This window comes from Pseudophryne corroboree, chromosome 2, assembly GCF_028390025.1.
Source record: "Pseudophryne corroboree isolate aPseCor3 chromosome 2, aPseCor3.hap2, whole genome shotgun sequence".
Classification (NCBI taxonomy): domain Eukaryota; kingdom Metazoa; phylum Chordata; class Amphibia; order Anura; family Myobatrachidae; genus Pseudophryne; species Pseudophryne corroboree.
Window position 1 is genome coordinate 224,758,360 of NC_086445.1, and position 22,059 is coordinate 224,780,418.

Here is a 22,059-nt window from a genome sequence, read left to right on the forward strand (position 1 = left end):
ACAGTATCCTGCTGCAGAAAAGGAGTTATGGTAGACTTACCATTGTTAACTCTCTCTTTCTGTGACGTACATTGGGTTCCACAGGCCGCCCACCATGACGCACCTAGCTTCTATGAATTTGTATGGCATTAGCCGCTGGTACCTTCTCCTGTCATGAGAATGTGGTTCTATGTGACTAACATGTGCCTTCTCTCTTGCATGCTCCTGCATTAGACTGGTTAACAAAACTGAGCTCTCAGTGCCTGGAGGCGGGGTTTATAGTGGAGGCCCAAATGTATCCTAGGACTGCCTAAAGCTTTAGCCTGTTGGTGCCTCTGGATCAAGATCCACTTTAACCCCTTCTTGTGAGTGTTCTGTAATAGGGGGTAACCCCAAGAACAGTTCTACACAGGTGGTGGGATAACTTCAGAAAGGTGTCAAAGAAACTCCAGAATATTGTGGAATATCAGCATAGGACTTTAATATCTTTAGTTCATACTATCAACACTCCAGTGTGAATGCTTTACCTAGGGGGTAACCCCGATAACATATGTATATAAAAGAGTGGTGGTGAAAAAATCCCAGGGATTCACCAATAAGTGTTGAAATATTGTGCAATATTGTTAACAGTATTACACTATCTTTTTTTGTATTTTGTCTTTTTCCTTTTCATGTTAATTGAATCCTCACCTGGGAAGATTACAAGAAGCTCATTTGAACAGGGGAGTAGATATTTTTCTATACATAGCGCTGTTTCTGTTTGATCGAATTTCTATTGTCCACTTTACACCCCAATGTTTTCCTGAGGAACCAATGTACCTCGCAGAAAGAGAGTTAACAATGGGGGTCATTCATACCCAATCGCTCGCTAGCTTTTTTTGCAGCGGTGCGATCAGGTCTTAACTGCACATGCGTATGCACCGCAATGCGCAGGCTCGATGGACGTATTTTACGAAGAAAGTGATCGCACCAGCGATCACAAGAAGATTGACAGGAAGAAGCCGTTTGTGGTTGGCAACTGACCGTTTTTAATGAGTGTCCAGAAAAACGCAGGCGTGTCCAGCCGTTGGAAGGGAAGGTTCCTGACGTCAGCTCCTGGCCGGATCATCGCACTGGAAGAGTAAGTCCTGAGCTGTACAGAGACTGCACAAACTTTTGTTTGTGCAGCTCTCTGCACATTCGATCGCACCCCTGCACAGCGACTACCCCCTCCCCTGCAGCAGAGCCGGATTAAGGGGGGGCACAGGGGGTACGTTACCCTGGGCCTCCCTCTCTTAGGGGCCATCTGTTGCTGCCCTCCTGCACCCCATGCTTCTGTGGGGTGCAGGATGTCTCCGTTTCAATAGAAGCCGCTACTGCGATCACGATCACAGCTTTTCTGCTGCAGGGAGCTCAAGGTGGAAGAGCTCTCTACACATGCTTAGCCACAGCAGCTACAATGGGTCCCACTCATTACATTCATCTGTCATTCACCAATCTCCTCTTCTCAGCCGGGTCCCAGGTATGTGTGTGTATGTCTGTGTATGTTAGTATGTATGCATGTATGTGTGTGGTGTGCAGTGTGTGTGTGTGTGTGTGTGTGTGTGTGTGTGTGTGTGTGTGTGTGTGTGTGTGTGTGAGACATAGAGATGTATGCGTGTCTGTATAAAAATATATAATACATTTTTATTTATTTATATAAATTTTATATATATATATATACAAAAACCCTCTTTCTGCGCTGAATGAAAATAGAGTAATAGGGTAGAGATCACATTCAATAATTAGGGTCGGCTGCCTTATTACACTAGGTTCCCTGTTATGAGGAACCAAAGTAGTGGTATTAGTGTAATTGGCGCCTTGGGGTTGTTATAACAACCCTATTTTTGTGACAGAATGACCTAATGTCAAATAAAATCTTGTTTAGGAAAACAAACAATATGTTCCAATACGCAAAATTTATTAAAATTTATAAAAGATCATCTGATACTGTATTGATATAACTGTCCATAAAACATTTCAAACACCACTAACATCCAGTGGTGGTCCACATAAGAGCAGATGTACAAATATTCATTTTGCGAACTCCTCCTTCAAGGATTATAAGTTGGAGTTCAGATCACAACACACACACACATATATATATATATATATATATATATATATATATATATGGAGAGTTTATATATATATATATATATATATATATATATATATATATATACATACACACAGTATATGTGTGTGTGTATATACAGGGTGATTCAAAAGCCGCAGTACACCCTTTTGTTTCAAAAACTGTGCAGAACATGGGAATACTGACTTAGAGAAGAGATGGGCAATTACAAGATGGCGCCCATGTTCGGTACCTACCCTAAAAGATAGTCCACCTCACCCATACCTTACTGGAGTATTCAGTTTTAGTTTTTGAAACAAAATGGTGTACTGCGACACTTGAATCACTATATATATATATATATATATATATATATATATATATCTCAAAGGTTCCTTAATGTGCTACTATTGATCAATGTAGTAGAATCTCACTACAGTAATTATGGAGCTATTTTAATTGTTAATTACAGCTCTCTTAGGCAGCTTCCCCAGAAAAGGGGCCCTTTGCCGATCTGGGCCTAAAAGAAGTTAGTATAAAAATTTTTGTTTCTGAGGAGCGCTCTTATTTAATGGGTATCCCACTAGGTTTATGGATATGAAGTGAGGATGTTCTGTTAGTACCTTATAAACACATACACCCAAATATTAAAAAACTTCTTTTATTAAAATATATAATGACATATTCAAGAATATATTTTCATATTCCTTTCTAATAAACAGTGTCAGTTACTTAGAGACTAGTCTGTTTAGTTTCTGTGAATACAGTAATCATAAAATATTATAAAATATTTTCTCTGACTTCCTAAGTGGATGCTGGGACTCCGTAAGGACCATGGGGAATAGCGGCTCCGCAGGAGACTGGGCACAACTAAAAGAAAGCTTTTGGTCTATCTGGTGTGCACTGGCTCCTCCCTCTATGACCCTCCTCCAGACCTCAGTTAGAATCTTGTGCCCGGCTGAGCTGGATGCACACTAGGGGCTCTCCTGAGCTCCTAGAAAAGAAAGTATATTTTAGGTTTTTTTATTTTCAGTGAGATCTGCTGGCAACAGACTCACTGCTACGAGGTACTAAGGGGAGAAGAAGCGAACCTACCTGCTTGCAGCTAGCTTGGGCTTCTTAGGCTACTGGACACCATTAGCTCCAGAGGGATCGAACACAGGGCCCGACCTCGATCGTCCGGTCCCGGAGCCGCGCCACCGTCCCCCTTACAGAGCCAGAAACAAGAAGATGGTCCTGAAAATCGGCGGCAGAAGACTTTGGTCTTCAACAAGGTAGCGCACAGCACTGCAGCTGTGCGCCATTGCTCCTCATGCACACCTCACACTCCGGTCACTGATGGGTGCAGGGCGCTGGGGGCGCCCTGAGCAGCAATATTAACACCTTGGCTGGCAAAAAAATCACAATATATAGTCCTAGAGGCTATATATGTGAAAAATATCCCTGCCAGAGATCCATAAAAAAGCGGGAGAAGCCTGCCGAAAAAGGGGCGGGGCTATCTCCCTCAGCACACTGGCGCCATTTTTCCCTCACAGCTCCGCTGGAAGGATCGCTCCCAGGCTCTCCCCTGCAGTTTCAAGACTACAAAGGGTAAAAAAGAGAGGGGGGGCACTAAATTTAGGCGCAGTAGTATATATATAAGCAGCTATAAGGGAAAATCACTCAGTTATAGTGTTCATCCCTGTGTTATATAGCGCTCTGGAGTGTGCTGGCATACTCTCTCTCTGTCTCCCCAAAGGGCTTTGTGGGGTCCTGTCCTCTGTCAGAGCATTCCCTGTGTGTGTGCGGTGTGTCGGTACGGCTGTGTCGACATGTTTGATGAGGAGGCTTATGTGGAGGCGGAGCAGATGCCGATAAATGTGATGTCACCCCCTGCGGGGCCGACACCTGAGTGGATGGACTTGTGGAAGGAATTACGTGAAAGTGTCAACTCCTTACATAAAAGGTTTGACGACATACCAAATATGGGACAGCCGGCTTCTCAGCCTGTGCCTGCCCAGGCGTCTCAAAAGCCATCGGGGGCTCTAAAACGCCCGCTACCTCAGATGGCAGACACAGATGTCGACACGGATACTGACTCCAGTGTCGACGACGATGAGACTAATGTAACTTCCAATAGGGCCACACGTTACATGATTGAGGCAATGAAAAATGTGTTGCACATTTCTGATGTTACCCCAGGAACCACAAAAAAGGGTATTATGTTTGGAGAGAAAAAACTACCAGTAGTTTTTCCCCCATCTGAGGAATTAAATGAAGTGTGTGAAGAAGCGTGGGCTTCCCCCGATAAGAAACTGGTAATTTCTAAAAGGTTACTAATGACGTACCCTTTCCCGCCAGAGGATAGGTCACGTTGGGAAACATCCCCTAGGGTGGATAAAGCGCTCACACGCTTGTCAAAGAAGGTGGCACTACCGTCTCCGGATACGGCCGCCCTAAAGGAGCCTGCTGATAGGAAGCAGGAGGCTATCCTGAAGTCTGTATATACACACACAGGTATTATACTGAGACCAGCTATTGCTTCAGCATGGATGTGCAGTGCTGCAGCTGTGTGGTCAGATTCCCTGTCGGAAAATATTGATACCCTAGACAGGGACACTATATTGCTAACCATAGAGCATATTAAAGACGCAGTCTTATACATGAGAGATGCACAGAGGGATATTTGCCGGCTGGCATCTAAAATAAGTGCAATGTCCATTTCTGCCAGGAGAGGGTTATGGACTCGGCAGTGGACAGGTGATGCAGATTCTAAAAGGCACATGGAAGTTTTGCCTTATAAGGGTGAGGAGTTGTTCGGGGATGGTCTCTCGGACCTCGTTTCCACAGCAACAGCTGGGAAGTCAGCATTTTTACCCCATGTTCCCTCACAGCCAAAGAAAGCACCGTATTATCAGGTACAGTACTTTCGGCCCCATAAGGGCAAGCGGGTTAAAGGCGCGTCCTTTCTGCCCAGAGGCAGAGGTAGAGGGAAAAAGCTGCAGCATACAGCCAGTTCCCAGGAGCAAAAGTCCTCCCCCGCTTCCTCCAAGTCCGCCGCATGACGCTGGGGCTCCACAGGCGGAGCCAGATACGGTGGGGGCCCGTCTCAAAAACTTCAGCAATCAGTGGGCTCGCTCACGGGTAGATCCCTGGATCCTTCAAGTAGTATCTCGGGTACAAGCTGGAATTCGAGACGTCTCCCCCCCGCCGTTTCCTCAAATCTGCCTTGCCTACAACTCCCTCAGGCAGGGAGGCAGTGTTAGAGGCAATACACAAGCTGTATTCCCAGCAGGTGATAGTCAAGGTGCCCCTCCTTCAACAAGGACGGGGTTACTATTCCACAATGTTTGTGGTACCGAAACCGGACGGTTCGGTGAGACCCATTTTAAATTTGAAATCCTTGAACACATATATAAAGAAATTCAAGTTCAAGATGGAATCGCTCAGGGCGGTTATTGCAAGCCTGGACGAGGGGGATTACATGGTATCACTGGACATCAAGGATGCTTACCTGCATGTCCCTATTTACCATCCTCACCAGGAGTACCTCAGATTTGTGGTACAGGATTGTCATTACCAATTCCAGACGTTGCCGTTTGGTCTGTCCACGGCACCGAGGGTATTTACCAAGGTAATGGCCGAAATGATGATACTCCTTCGAAAAAAGGGAGTTTTAATTATCCCGTACTTGGACGATCTCCTGATAAAGGCGAGGTCCAGGGAGCAGTTGTTGGTCGGGGTAGCACTATCTCGGGAGGTGCTACAACAGCACGGTTGGATTCTAAATATTCCAAAGTCACAGCTGGTCCCTATGACACGTCTACTGTTCCTGGGGATGGTTCTGGACACAGAACAGAAAAAAGTGTTTCTCCCGGAGGAGAAGGCCAAGGAGCTGTCATCTCTAGTCAGTGGCCTCCTAAAACCAATACAGGTGTCGGTGCATCACTGCACGCGAGTCCTGGGAAAGATGGTAGCTTCATATGAAGCAATTCCATTCGGCAGGTTCTATGCAAGGACTTTTCAGTGGGACCTGTTGGACAAGTGGTCCGGATCGCATCTTCAGATGCATCGGCTGATAACCCTGTCTCCAAGGACCAGGGTGTCTCTGCTGTGGTGGCTGCAAAGTGCTCATCTTCAAGAGGGCCGCAGATTCGGCATACAGGACTGGATCCTGGTGACCACGGATGCCAGCCTTCGAGGCTGGGGGGCAGTCACACAGGGAAGAAACTTCCAAGGACTGTGGTCAAGTCAGGAGACTTCCCTACACATAAATATTCTGGAAATGAGGGCCATTTACAATGCCCTAAGTCAGGCAAAACCCCTGCTTCAAAACCAGCCGGTACTGATCCAGTCAGACAACATCACGGCAGTCGCCCATGTAAACCGACAGGGCAGCACAAGAAGCAGGACGGCGATGGCAGAAGCCACAAGGATTCTCCGATGGGCGGAAAATCACGTGTTAGCACTGTCAGCAGTGTTCATTCCGGGAGTGGACAACTGGGAAGCAGACTTCCTCAGCAGGCACGACCTCCACCCTGGAGAGTGGGGACTTCATCCAGAAGTCTTCCAACTGATTGTAAACCGTTGGGAAAGGCCACAGGTGGACATGATGGCGTCCCGCCTAAACAAAAAGCTAGAAAGATATTGCGCCAGGTCAAGAGACCCTCAGGCGATTAGCTGTGGACGCTCTAGTGACACCGTGGGTGTACCGGTCGGTTTATGTGTTCCCTCCTCTTCCTCTCATACCCAAGGTACTGAGGATAATAAGGAGAAGAGGAGTAAGAACTATACTCATTGTTCCGGATTGGCCAAGAAGAGCTTGGTACCCGGAACTTCAAGAAATGATCTCAGAGGACCCATGGCCTCTGCCGCTCAGACAGGACCTGCTGCAGCAGGGGCCCTGTCTGTTCCAAGACTTACCGCGGCTGCGTTTGACGGCATGGCGGTTGAACACCGGATCCTGAAGGAAAAGGGAATTCCGGAGGAAGTCATTCCTACGCTGATTAAAGCTAGGAAAGAAGTGACCGCAAACCATTATCACCGCATTTGGCGAAAATATGTTGCGTGGTGTGAGGCCAGGAAGGCCCCAACGGAGGAATTTCAGCTGGGCCGTTTCCTGCACTTCTTACAGTCAGGGGTGACTATGGGCCTAAAATTGGGTTCCATTAAGGTCCAGATTTCGGCTCTATCGATTTTCTTCCAGAGAGAACTGGCTTCACTACCTGAAGTTCAGACTTTTGTTAAGGGAGTGCTGCATATTCAGCCCCCTTTTGTGCCTCCAGTGGCACCTTGGGATCTCAACGTGGTGTTGGATTTCCTAAAGTCACATTGGTTTGAGCCACTTAAAACCGTGGAATTAAAATATCTCACGTGGAAAGTGGTCATGCTGTTGGCCTTGGCTTCGGCCAGGCGTGTGTCAGAATTGGCGGCTTTGTCATGTAAAAGCCCTTATCTGATTTTCCATATGGATAGGGCAGAATTGAGGACTCGTCCCCAGTTTCTCCCTAAGGTGGTATCAGCCTTTCATTTGAACCAACCTATCGTGGTGCCTGCGGCTACTAAAGACTTGGAGGCTTCCAAGTTGTTGGACGTAGTCAGGGCGCTGAAAATGTATGTTTCCAGGACAGCTAGTGTCTGGAAAACTGACTCGTTGTTTATCCTGTACGCACCCAACAAGCTGGGTGCTCCTGCTTCAAAGCAGACTATTGCTCGCTGGATCTGTAGTACGATTCAGCTTGCACATTCTGCGGCTAGACTGCCGCATCCTAAATCAGTGAAAGCCCATTCCAAGAGGAAGGTGGGCTCTTCTTGTGCGGCTGCCCGAGGGGTCTCGGCTCTACAACTTTGCCGAGCAGCTACTTGGTCGGGGTCAAACACATTTGCTAAATTCTACAAGTTTGACACCCTGGCTGAGGAGGACCTAAAGTTTGCCCATTCGGTGCTGCAGAGTCATCCGCACTCTCCCGCCCATTTGGGAGCTTTGGTATAATCCCCATGGTCCTTACGGAGTCCCAGCATCCACTTAGGATGTCAGAGAAAATAAGATTTTACTCACCGGTAAATCTATTTCTCGTAGTCCGTAGTGGATGCTGGGCGCCCATCCCAAGTGCGGATTGTCTGCAATACTTGTATATAGTTATTGTTTAACTAAAGGGTTATTGTTGAGCCATCTGTTGAGAGGCTCAGTTATTGTTCATACTGTTAACTGGGTATAGTATCACGAGTTATACGGTGTGATTGGTGTGGCTGGTATGAGTCTTACCCGGGATTCAAAATCCTTCCTTATTGTGTCAGCTCTTCCGGGCACAGTATCCTAACGGAGGTCTGGAGGAGGGTCATAGAGGGAGGAGCCAGTGCACACCAGATAGACCAAAAGCTTTCTTTTAGTTGTGCCCAGTCTCCTGCGGAGCCGCTATTCCCCATGGACCTTACGGAGTCCCAGCATCCACTACGGACTACGAGAAATAGATTTACCGGTGAGTAAAATCTTATTTTCAGTTTCACCCCGTGAAACAAGAAATATTTATAATATTTTATGATTACTGTAAAGCGCTGCAGTATATGTGTGTGCTATATAATTACCTGGTAAAAAAATAAAATAAATAATCTTATGTTCTGTCTGTTCTGGGATAGTGCTTTGCATTTGGACATTACATTTTGGTTGTGTGTGTGTAATAAGGTGGTTTTTGGTTGGCTGGTGGCTACTTTACTCATCCCCGTAGTTGAGTTGCCGTTATATATATTCCCATGCAGTGGTAGACTTTATTTTTGCATGGGGGTGGCCTGTAATTATTTCCTGTTTTTTTAGTTTGTGTTTTACTTTGTTTTTGTGGTATTTTGATGTCCAGGTCCCGGAATTTATGCTGTGCAGGGGTGTGGCTCACTTTCTGCTTTTAAAAAAAATAAAAGTGCATGGTGCTTAGGAGTTTGTTTGTGCTTCTTTTATATTGTATTCCCATTGCTGTGCTGGTTTTATGCCAGGGGTTCCATGATGTGCTTTCCATCATGTATACCCCTTTTGCCCATGCAAAACAGGCAGTTGATGGACTGGGTGACCCCTATCTGCATCCTGGTGTGCTATTCCTTGCCTATATGTCAGTCTGATTCTTCTTTTGTCTGTCTTCTTTCTTTTCTGGAGTTTGGTTCAGGTGGATGTTGCCCAGTTAGTTTCCATGGCTTTGTGGTTGCTGGGCTGTGTCCAATACTGTTCATTCACTGCTGTGTGAGTTTCATCAAGACTTTGCAGCTAGTTGGCCCATTTCTGAAGCTTTTTCCACCAGTGGTTTGGACGTTGCTGGGGTTGCGCTGGCTGTGGGAGCTTTTACACCTTTAGATGAGTGAAGACCTCTGTTGTGTATTTTGCTTGTTGCTTTTCTGAATGTGGGTGTCTTTGCTGGTGCTACTGTAGTTGATGTTACCCCACACCCCTTGAGTGGGGGGTTTGGGCTTGTTTACAAAAAAAATATGACATTCTTTACTGGCACACTATAGGTCTTAGCTAGCCCAGTCATGTCTAATAGCTTAAATGGCTGCCAGGCAATGCTGGCACTTGGAGAACAAAAAGTGCCAGCATACCCTGGCAGATGGGGCCCGCTGACACCTGAAAAAAAATGTAAACATAAGACACTGTAGACAAATGTATTTTAAATTTCTTTTTTTGCATCTTTCTCTCTGGGTTTGGGGTGTGTTGAACCCCCAAGTGGTAAATCTGGGGATTCAATACTTTTAAAGGTAGAAAATTGGGACAGCAAATTTTGTTTATTGCTCAGAGATAGTTCTTAAAACAATTATTATACATAACTCATTGAAGGCAATAAACATTACATGGGTCTTTCTTGGTGCTTGAGTATTTAGGGTGTAGTTACAACAACTTTCAGCTAATATTGTTTATATGCGATATTTAACTTGAATAATTTTATACACACAACTATACAAATAATCCTACAGACCTATTCCATGTTTCCTACTTATTATTTTCTAAATTATGTATGAGTATCTCATCGCAAACTATTTAATCGATTTTTGAATTGAGGTTTTCCATCTCAATTTCAATGTCCAGGACACTGTGATCTTAGAATTCCTTAAATGGTGGTAACCTGGGTCACATTTCAACTGTTTGGGGCCCATAAGGTGCATACACACGGTGCAATGTATCCTTGCGGTTTTTGACTATATAGTCAAAATCGTAAGAAAAGTTAGAACATATCGCACCATGTGTAAACAGCTTGCGATACCGATGTGCTCTCCCGTGGGGTCGGTATCACAAGAAAAAATAGACTAGGCAGGCAAGGCAATTTTGACTATATTGCAGAGGTTCCCAAACGCGACCCTCAAGGCTACCCAACTGTCCAGGATTTAGGTATATCCATGTCTCTGCACAGATAGTTAAATCAAATTGACTGAGGTGCTAATTAAGTCACCTGTGGCCAAGCCACGGATACATTTAAAACCTGGACCGTTGGGGTGCCTTGAGGACCACGTCTGGGAACCTCTGCTATATTGTGTAAAATCTAGTTTCTAGTATAGTCAAAATCTCAAGTAAAGATGGTCAATATCAGTGGTTCTGGGCTCCGGGGAGTTCAAGGGAAATTGCAAAGTCAAAATCGTCACTTAGTCAATATCTCACCGTGTGTATGCACCTATAGTCTGTCTCACACAAAATATAGATGCTTGAGTTTAAGGAATTGGTACGATCTCACCAACGTGTCTGTGGCAGGATACAACATCCCTTTCTGAAGATAGGTACAGCTTGTGTTGGGACTGCTTGCTTCGAGATGGTGTATTGCTGCAGTACCTACAGTACCTTCTTGCTGTTGAATGTGGCTGTGGTGTTATCCAGGACAGCTGGGTAATGAGAAGACTGCGTCAGGTTGCTGGGTCAGCACCCAATAGCTTTGAATGGATTAAGGCCCAGATTTATCAAGCCTTAGAGAGTGATATATAGCATGGTGATAAACCACCAGCCAATCAGCTCTTAATTGTCATTTTTCAAACACAGCTATAACATGACCCAGATTTATCATGCCTTGGAGGGTGATAAATAACACAGTGATAAAGTACCAACCAATGAGCTCCTAACTGTCATTTATCAAACACAGCCTGTAACATAGCAGTTAGGTGCTGATTGGCTGGTATTTTATCACCGTACTGTTTATCACTCCCAAGGTTTGATAAATGGGATATTGAGTTCAAACCTGTAGGTAACAGCATTTCAGCAGTTATAGTACATAGGCTTTTCACAGGAACAGATCAAGATCTTTAGTAATAGCAATGGTTTTCTCCGGCAGGGTCCACAGGTTAACCACAGGATAACATTGGGATATGATGAAGCGACAGCGGATTTGCACCAATCTGTCAAAGCTTTTCGGTTTCCCAGCATGCAATGGGCCCATCCATATATCCCCGCCTCTTGGCTCAGACAAATCAGTTTTTTGTTTGGTGCGGCAGGAGCCGGACCATGATCAATGGTCTGCTGGTTTTTAGCAGCCATAAGCTTTTTTATTTTATTTTTATAGTCTATTTTTTTGAGTGATCTTTCTAAAAAGCGTCTTATACGTACCTTTAGAAAGAGTCGCTCCAACAACTCTCTGCCAGGTCGCGACAACGCTTACCCACGAGTACACTGCTGTTTCGGTGGGCGTCTGTGTCGGATATACTAGCAGGTCCAGTAGACATTACCAGGCTGTGGCCGGAGCATGGGGAGAAGGTAAGGCATTGGTTTCGCTTAGAGGGGGAATACAGACACAGCCGCACTGCTTTGGGAGGAGACTACCAAACAGTCGCTGATGCGGCTGCCACCTCTGGTGCACCAGCGCTAGCCCTTAGGGATCATAGGCTCCAGGAGTAGTATGAGGCCGCGATCCCTAGGGTTGATGTCAGCAGTAGGGAGTCAGATGCTCTTCTGGTCGCCCCTCCCCCCGGTTCATGACCAGTTTCCTCTGAGTTTCCTGCCATGAACTGTTTTCCCGCTTCCGTCTGAGATGCTGTGTACTAAGGGACCCAGTCGCAGCATAGGCGGCTGTGTCACTGGTGCGTCAGTGTTCACTTGGGCATCTGTGTTCACTATAGGTTCACGGAGCGGCGGTGTACACTAATAGCGTCTGGATCCACTCAGCGTTCACAGACGTATTGAACAATCCTGGAAGCACTAAGGGGGAAATTCAGAGTTGATCGCAGCAGCAAATTTGTTATCAGTTGGGCAAAACCATGTGCACTGCAGGTGTGGCAGATATAACATTTGCAGGGAAAGTTAGATTTGGTTGGGTTGTATTGTTTCTGTGCAGGGTAAATACTGGCTGCTTTATTTTTACACTGCAATTTAGATTTCAGTTTGAACACACCCCACCCAAATCTAACTCTAATTGCACATGTTATATATGCCCCCTCCCACCCCCACCTGCCGTGCATCTGGTTTTGCCCAACTTGCTAACAAATTTGATGCTGCGATCAACTCTGAATTACCCCCCTAAGTCTCTATCTGCCTAGTTGGATAAATGCATAATGCATATGAGTCTGCTAATATTACTGTGGTTTCTTTTGCTGTGTGTCTGAATACGGTTTAAAATGTAAATTAATGCAGTAATATGTTTCTCCTACATACTTGAAATGAATCTGTAGTTGATTATGTGCTCATATGGCATATACTAATGTATAACATGGCTGACTGCTAGTGTGATTGCTGACTTTACTATAATTCTGTCACTTTTTTTCTATATTCCGATCCTCAATGCTGGTGTATAGCAGGGTAGGGTTGGATTGTATGTCACTTTAACAAGCCTTAAAGTGATTACAGTCACAAATTGTGTAGTACCCTGTGTAAGTGTTGATTATTTATCATGTCTAAGAGCGGCAAAGGTGAGGAAGATACACTCACAGCAACACAAACACTCATATCATGTTTGTCTTGCAAAGCTGGGTTAACCTCTCAGGATCTGGTTCAGGACAAACATTATCCAGTATAGCTGAAAAGATAATTCCAACTTCTGTACCAGGAATAGATGAAGGCTCATTAAGCTCTGGTTCTGCATACAAAGAGGAGGAGGTAGGCCTCAGCTCAGTGGACATAGCTGAGTTAATTAAGGCAATAAAAGCCATTCTATCCTTAGAAGAATCAGGAGAGCCTGTGTTAAAATCCATGGCACCTGTGTTTAAACATCCCAAAACAGTTAAGACTGAGTTTCCTGGGTTAGATCAGCTGACGGAAATCATGGAAGAGGCTTGGGCTATGCCCTGTCATGACATTACCGGCCAATTCCACAAATACGCCAATTTGAGAATTGCCACATGCGATGTGTGGGCCACTTTTGACACACAGGATTACTTAAATACCTTAGCTGCTACCAGCAAGAGGAAATTAGCATATAAACGCAAGGTAGCCTTTGCTTCTACCTGTCACACACACACTGCTATACTTAGAAAAGTAGGTGAACGTGAGCCACATGGGCCTTGGTTCATAAGAATCATAGAATCAGAACTAAAATTAGATATTTAATTTCAAGAATACTTCAGAGCTTTAGATACAAAAAGGTTACAAAGATTATTAAGAATATTTTAAAAACACATACAGAATACAGCAATCTCAACAAATGAAAAGAATTCAAAAATACAGAAACCCTAACTCACTCAAACGAACTTAGGTGATTCTGGTGTGGGGGAGTTTCACAGAATAACTCGGGTCATCTCTAACATATAACTTGAGTCCCCAAGAAATGCACTTTGTGTCCCAATGCGAGAGACAGATATAGTCTTCAGCTCCAGCAGGCCCCCTCCCTTGGGAATTTTAACTACTTCCCTGCTGGACACTAAACATACACCATTTTTACATACTTGGTGCTTGGCAACAGGAAAGGGGGAGGGGGTGTAGCCCAAAGGCATACTGTATGAATCTCTTTCAAAGAGAGTGAGGTCTGGGCTCTGGGTGTCACATCTTCCTAAGCCTGGAGTTGTGGATTTGAAGTTTTAGAGGTTTTCGACATTAGCCAGGAAATAGGATTCCTGAACATTCCAATCAGGACATTTGGTCCCACTTCCCTGGTCTGTTTACAAAGCCCTCACCCCCCCACTCCCCGTTGACATAACAAACGAATTGGGCTTATCAGACCTCCACGTCCAGAGCTTGGCAATATCTGCTTTTGTTGTAGAAATGCAATCCCCTTTTACAATGTAATGTCAGGGTTCCAGGCCACAGATAATTTATAATTTGGACAATATACAACTGAGGTCAGCTCACAGGAGAAATTGTGATTGCCCTGTCATCTCCCTCTTATCAGTATTTATAACCTCCGGTCTGGTCCTTGCACATAGAGCATTGCTTTCATCCCTAGATTTATGGTCTGCAGATCTCCCCCAGCCTAGATGTATGGAGGTTAAACGCAGAACATTGCCTGTCAGCCATTTTGTCACTTCTTAGATGAAAGAATACAAAATGATATATATATATATATATATATATATATATGTACAGTCACTTGAAAACATTATTGGTGATTATTCCTGCAGGTAATCACACCTTAGATCACCTATAATTTGTGATCCTCCTTTCTGTATTTAAACATGACAGCCCAGTAAAAAGTTTAGAATTCCTAGGAAATGGAATTCCAATTATCCTCTTCCAGCTGGGGATTGTTAAGAGGGAGGTGGCCCCCAAAGTGGATACTGTTATTCGATTAGTGCGAAAATCTACATTACCTCTGCCTTCAACATCATTACATGATGTCACAGATAGGAGAGTGGATGGGTTTTTTTGAAAAAAACAAAACATTTTTTCCCTGTCTGGGGCAGTCATAAGACCAGCCATGGCTTCAGCTTAGATGGCAAAAGTAGTGGCTGCCTGGGCTGATGCATTGGAAGGAGATCTTTCAATGGCACCTAGAGAGCACAAATCCCATATGGCACATATAAAACAGGCTGCAATGTTCTTGAAAGAAGCAGCTTTGATTATGGGTACAATTGCCTCCAGGGCATCAGCTTCAACAATAGCCGCTCGCAGAGCAGTTTGGCTATATAAATGGAAAGCTGATTCAGAATCTAAAAAGGGTTTGGAGTCTTTACCTTTCTCTAGAGATATTATCAGTAAAAAAACTTTACAGATATTTTGGAGTTCTAGGGTTCTAAATTCAGAAATGGCTCTCATTTCAGAATTTGCTAACTTTTCTTCCCCATTCTTTTTTCTACAGTCAATTAACCAGGTGTTTTATTTTACATTGATGTGTATTCTTAAAGTGCAAAGATACATTGTAGGTTTCTAGCCCCTTCCTAATATTGCGTATATGTTCCGCCATACTTATTTTTACATGCGTGTGGTCTGTTTCACATATTGGGAGCCACATGAACACTCCAATAGATATACACATTTTCTGGTGTTACATGAAACAAAATCCCTAATATAGTACTATATGTTTTATTTGTTTAAGTCAATCAATATTCTGTGATCTTACTTTCCTTGCTCCTGCAAGTACGGCACATAATACATGTGCCGCACCTGTAGAAGCCCTTAGATTTATTTTTGGTCAGCATTCTAGGTGCTGTCACTACACTCCTAACCACATTCTCTTTCAGGTTCCTTGCCCTCCTATAAATAAACCTAGAAACCTCTGACACGTGTTCTTTCAGGAGCGAATCTTTCCTCAGTGTCTTTTAATCACTTGTTCCATCTGTCTATGTTGGCTATTAAAGCCCGTTATGAAGAGGGCTTCTTTTTATTTTGCATATTTGAGGTAAATGCCTTTGTGCAATCAAAATCACCACTATCTTTCATTGCTTTATTAACTATCTTGTTGTCATACCATTTTTCAGTAAATTGACACTGCAATACACTGGCATGTTTCCAATATACATCTAAATCAGTACAGTTCCTATGAATACGCTGAAATTGGCTGATTGGGGTGCTTCTTAACCAATTGACATGATTGATGATTACTTGTATAATCAATAAAAGAGTTGCAATCCGTATTCTTTACAAAATTACTTGTTTTAATTATACCTTCATCTATTTAGATCCTTAGATCCCAAAAATTGACTTCCACATCACTTATGTTGAAAGTCAACTGAACATTAAAGATATTATTGTTCAGATGTCTACAGAACATGTCTTGTGAATCCCGATCACCCCTCCGCACAAATAAAATATCCTCTATACAGGTTGAGTATCCCATATCCAAATATTCCGAAATACGGAATATTCCGAAATACGGACTTTTTTGAGTGAGAGTGAGATACTGAAACCTTTGTTTTTGATGGCTCAATGTACACAAACTTTGTTTAATACACAAAGTTATTAAAAATATTGTATTCAATGACCTTCAGGCTGTGTGTATAAGGTGTATATGAAACATAAATGAATTGTGTGAATGTAGACACATTTTGTTTAATGCACAAAGTTATAAAAAATATTGGCTAAAATGACCTTCAGGCTGTGTGTATAAGGTGTATATGTAACATAAATGCATTCTGTGCTTAGATTTAGGTCCCATCACCATGATATCTCATTATGGTATGCAATTATTCCAAAATACGGAAAAATCCCATATCCAAAATACCTCTGGTCCCAAGCATTTTGGATAAGGGATACTCAACCTGTATAACGATTCCAGGACACTAGACTGGCACCAAGCTCATGGACACTCCACACGTACTGCTCCTCCCAGTGTGCCATGAACAAGTTGGCATAGATTGGTACCAGTCTAGTGCCCATTGCAGTCCCAGTGAGCTGCAAATAAAATGAATCACCAAACCAAAAAAAGTTATTGTACGAAATAAGTGAGATGCCTTAATTTCTTTGTTCCTCTGACATGTCACTCTGATCCAAAAAGGAGGTAGTTGCTTTTAATCCTAATTGGTGATCTATGATCGTATATAAGGTTATTACGTCCGCAGTCACCAATCGGCATTCTGAGTTCCAATCTATCTTACTTAACCTACTGATGGTGGATATAGTATCCTTAAGATAGGATTTGGTGATTTTCACAAAAGGTTGTCATTTTTGATCTATAAACAATGAAAGATTAGATAAGCAAGAGCTGTTGCCTGCTACTATAGGGTGGCATGTTTTTTTTCTTTATTTTTATGTATCTTGGGAAACACACCAAACACAGGTATGGAAGGGTTCTCTATGATCATAAATAGATGCTCTTCCGTTATAATCCCTTTTGATAAATGCAACACTGAGAAGGTTTCCAGCTTTTCCATTATGTTCCCATTAGGATTACCTCTAAGTTTTTTTTTTTATATGTATCCCTATCTAACAATTGTCTCATTACCTCCTCATTATAGTTTTCCAGGTCTGTAATTATCACCCCCCCCCCCCCCATTTGCTGGTTTTATGCCAATATTTCTCCTGCAGGGTCCACAGATTATCGACAGGATAAACATTGGGATATGAGGGCCAGTCCCCTATATCCCCACCTCCTGGCTCAGGCAATTCCATTTTTTTGTTGGTGTGGCAGGAGCCAGACCACGATCTTTGGGCAGCTGATTTTGGCAGCCATAAGCTTGTTATTTAATTTATTTTTATAGTCTTAATTTTTTTGAGCAAATTTTCTAAAAAGCGTCTTACACGCACTTTAGAAAAAGTCGCTCCAACAACTCTCCGCTGGGTTGCAACAACACTGGGTTGCATCCATATGTGCCGTGCTGTGTCTGCACGCGTCTGTGTCGGATGTACTAGCAAGTCCAGCAGACGTTACCAGGCTGTAGTCGGAGCACGGGGAGAAGGTAAGGTGTCTGTTCCGCTTAGTGGGGGAGACGCAAGACACAGCCGCACTGTTTTCGGGAAGGAGACTACCGAACAGTAGCTGACGCAGCTGCCACCTCGGGTGCACCAGTGCTAGGCCCCAGGGATCATAGGCTCCAGGGATTAGTATGAGGCTGCAATCCCTGGGGTTGATGTCAGCAGAGGGGAGTAAGATGCTCCCCTGGTCGCCTTCCTCCCCCGGTTTATGACCAGTTTCCTCCAAGTTTCCCGCCATGAACTGATTTCCTGCTTCCATCTGAGATGCTAGATACTAACTAACCCATTCGCAGTTTAGGCAGCTGTGCACTAGTGCGTCAGTGTTCACTGACAAAGGATGTGTTCACTTGGGCGTCTGTGTTCACGAATAGCGTCTGAAGCCACTCAGCGTTTGCTGGAAAAATCGTCAGTTAAGTGGTTAATAGCCTCCCTGGCAGACATGTAAGCTTGCATGCCACCCTGCTCTTAGTAATTGTTGTCCCATACTGTTATTTGAAGAACTTTGACCGGCTGATGAAAGACAAATCCCCTTCTGCATCAAGTATTGGCTGATTGCATGATGGCCATAAAGCAGACATTTAAATCTAGACAGGCTAGCTGTTAAATCAGGGCAATGTCAACAAATATTTATTACACTCAGGATATTTTCATCCCTCCTATAACCAGTTAGTGAATGGAACAATCCATTCATTACCTTGTTCTGTATTTTTAGCTTCTCTAAGTCGCTTGAAGTCAGCCCGTATTTGTGTAAGCACATGGCTAGGGTGAGTGCAAGCAACTGGTGAGCAGAACTCAGCCAAGAAGGCAACACAGCAGTCTAGCCATGCATAAGGTAAAATTATGTTTTGGAAAAGTGTCAGTATTTGACATATTGCTCATAGCAGTTTTTCCATTTTTTTTTTTTTTCGAAGTCTGACTACAGTACATTGTGTTTGTAAGCAATAGCTAGGCGGACTGGTGAGTTGCCAGAATTAAATATATTCATCAATAATTAAAAGTCTTATCTTAAGAGCAGATTCTGAATGTTGGATTTACTGATTTAGGACCAAGGAGACGGTCTACCAGACAGGTGAAAGTAATCGGACGGGGCATCAAGTCAGTTCTCTCGATAACTAACTACTGTTATCAGGAAATAAAAGGCATTATTGGAACAGTGAAATGTTTGCAGATATTAGTAATTTACATCTTTTATGTGCTTATTGCTAGTAGAACATTAAAAAACAAGGTACTCAAAAGGGGACTGTGATGTTCTGCTTAGCATGAATTAGTGATACATTCAGTAACTATAAAGTAACCTATGACCACTAATTATGGTACAGCATTGTTTAAAAAAAGGAAAGTGTTTGATTACTATCGTTTATCTATCTGACCATAAAAAAAAATACAGATACAATCAATTTACCCCATCTGAATTATATACTAACTACTAATTGTTGGTGTTTCCAGTCAAAGTATATAAGGCAAAAGTAGATCATTATTTTTATGCAGCCTCCATTTATTTCTGGACTCATTTTCATTTATTTACTTACTGTTTATGTAGTATTTTTATACGAGTATTGCCATATGTGACATCCTCCTGTATTAGGAAAAGTGGATGAAATGCAACACATAAGGAGATGTCCACTCAATGTTTGATTGAATTCATAACCTACAGTTGATGAGAATTCCCAAACATTTCTCTAATTATTGTTTCTGCACCCTGAGCCATGTACACACGGACATGCATAAAGCTTTGTACTGTATCCTCCCTTTTTACCATTGTATTTGAAGATTATTCCCAAAGTCTTCCTGGATAATAATGATCTATGTATTTAATGAATGTTCCAGTAGAACTGAGTACTAATATGTAAACTTGAATGCTTGTTAAAGTGTGTGTGTGTGTGTGTGTGTGTGTGTTACATTATTTCTCAGACTGTCAACATTAAAGTACAGACTGTGCTATGAGCTCATTTCAATGCTGTGTGTATAAACAGATCCAAATGACTTGCCTCAATGCTTCCTGAAGGAGTCAGTGATCTGTAGAGAGCTGTAACAGTGTTGCAAAACAAAAGTATACTGAGTAGACAGTGAGCAAATAAGCGGCCTCTGAGCATTCTGCAGCGCCCAGTCTCTTTAATATATTTATATAGCTTGCAAAGGTTGATTTGCATGCATGCTAATGGGTTATTACCAGTGACGTGCGGTGGGGTGAGGCAGAGCCTTTCCTGTCATACTTAAGTTTAAACCAGAGTTTTGACTGTATAAAATATATGGAAAATACTGATAATTTGTTTAAAATATCTTCTTTGCATTATTCTAATAATTTTTATAGCCCAAACTCTGGAGTAAAAAGTCTATGGCAGGTGAGGCAGTGCCTCACCTGTGTATCCTTTCCACACATCTCTAATCAAAACTCACCAGATTTCCAGGAGTTTATAATGCTGAACCTGTGTATAATGCCCAGATGTACCCTTTGGCTCATATACAGTATTGCATGTAAATCTGGCTCTGGGGTTAGCCAGTGCCTCCTGAGCCATTTAGCTCACCGCACGTCCCTTATTACAGATAGGCAGGACCGGATTAAGGGCCTAATGGGTCTGGGGCTGAAAATATTCAAGGGCCTATTATGAGAAGTGGAGGAAGTGAGGCCGGTGCCATGTAGGCAAGTAGTTACCATACTGTATAAGCCCAATGTTTCCCTAAATATAGAAAAGTACAAAAATTGCATAATTTTGTGTGGAAAAAAGAAATGCAATTTTAACCCTTATGATTTATGGCTGACCATTTGGCCAGCTTATAGGCAAACGCAAAGGGGGTTTCCGGTTGAACCGAAATCCCCCTCCTTTTGACAAGTGGCTCAAATTATGACAATAATAGCAATGGTATATAATACAATTACTAGAGCTGAAACCAAATCATGCAGTTTAAAGGACACATGCCCAGTTTGCTGTGTGTGGATCTGAGTCCTCAATTAGTCCTCTGGACCAGAGAGTAGCTACCAGGAAGGGGTGGTCTTCAGTTTGCCGGCTGTCAGGATCCCGGTGCACAGTATACCGGCGCCGGAATCCCGACACCCGGCATACCAACTCCCTTTTTCCTTCATGGGGTCCACGACCCCCCTAGAGGGAGAAGAGATACGTGCGCCACCATGCCCGCAGCGTGGCAAGTGCAGTGAGCCCGCAAGGGGCTCATTTGCTCTCGCCCAGCTTTCAGTACACCAGCGGTCGACATTCCGGAGCCGGTAGTCTGGCCGCCGGGAGCCCGGCTGCCGGCATACCATACTACACCCACAAGGAAGAGACAGGAGCTTTACCATAAGGTGGGAGAATGTGTGCTTAGAAAATACAGTTCTGTCTCCTACGGGTTTGATTAGGTTTGTGTGTTTATTTATTGTGGTATGTTTAACTTTTCCTGACCGTTTAGTTATTTATATTATTTAAATATGTTTGATACCATCTATAGTGTTAAATATTAATACTGTATGCTATACAGTATCCAATGTATAAATAGACCAGTGTTTACATTAATATGCAGAATTATTACTAGGATCTTCTGCCACTCCCACACTTGCTCCAATGTTTTGCAGAGTGGGAGATTGTGGACTGCATTTGGAAACCCCCCTCTAAAAATCCTGCGTTTGCCACTGCAGCTGGTAGCTGGTCATCATCATGCTGTTCAAATATATTGTTTTAACTTATTACTGATATTAAGGTAAACATCTGGCATATTTGAGAGCATCCATGGACCATGCGGCACCTAAAGGGCATAAGGTTTCCTATAGCTGCCAAAGTGGCTTTCTGACAAGTTTTTTTTTTTGTTTTTTGTTTTTTTGTAGTGAATATGTAATATAAGGAAAAGTAAGAACTTTAACTTGAAATATAATTTATATCCAACTTTTATATGTTTTCAGGTTCTGAGTGGAAAGCAGCGGAAAAGTTTTAATGAGTTAAATTGCGGTTATTTAAAAAAATACTGTGAAGGATTTACTGTAGAAAGAAATTGTCACATTTAATAACGCAGAGTATTTTTTTAAATTAGAAAGAAAAGCACAGTTTTGTTTTATTTATTTTCTGTAGATAATTATGACAATTATGCACTATGTAGGTAGTAAACAAAACAAAAAAAACACCCAACATGATGCAGTTTGACTTAATACAGTGCTTTGTGTGTGTGCCCTCTTCCTGTATTCAGCTAGACCTCACCATAGGAGAGCAGTGAACTGGTGCGGTTCTAGACCTTGTGGCATCCAGGGCAAAAGTTTCCTTTGGGTTCCCACTGCCCGCCGCCAGGTAAAATA

At 43.1% G+C, this 22,059-nt stretch overlaps 1 protein-coding gene across 2 annotated transcripts in view; it reads left to right on the forward strand.

The window, feature by feature from the left end:
- The window catches only part of STAC3 (SH3 and cysteine rich domain 3), a 261,936-nt gene that overhangs the window by 19,906 nt on the left and 219,971 nt on the right, over nucleotides 1-22,059 (forward strand). The window contains exon 1 of one of the 2 annotated variants that reach the window (XM_063952422.1): nucleotides 18,521-18,615. The exons of the other annotated variant lie outside the window; for it this stretch is intronic. Coding sequence (XP_063808492.1) covers nucleotides 18,607-18,615 — 9 coding nt within the window. The 5' untranslated portion in view covers nucleotides 18,521-18,606. Of the gene's footprint in view, nucleotides 1-18,520; nucleotides 18,616-22,059 lie in introns of those variants that run through there. 2 annotated transcript variants of the gene reach the window in all.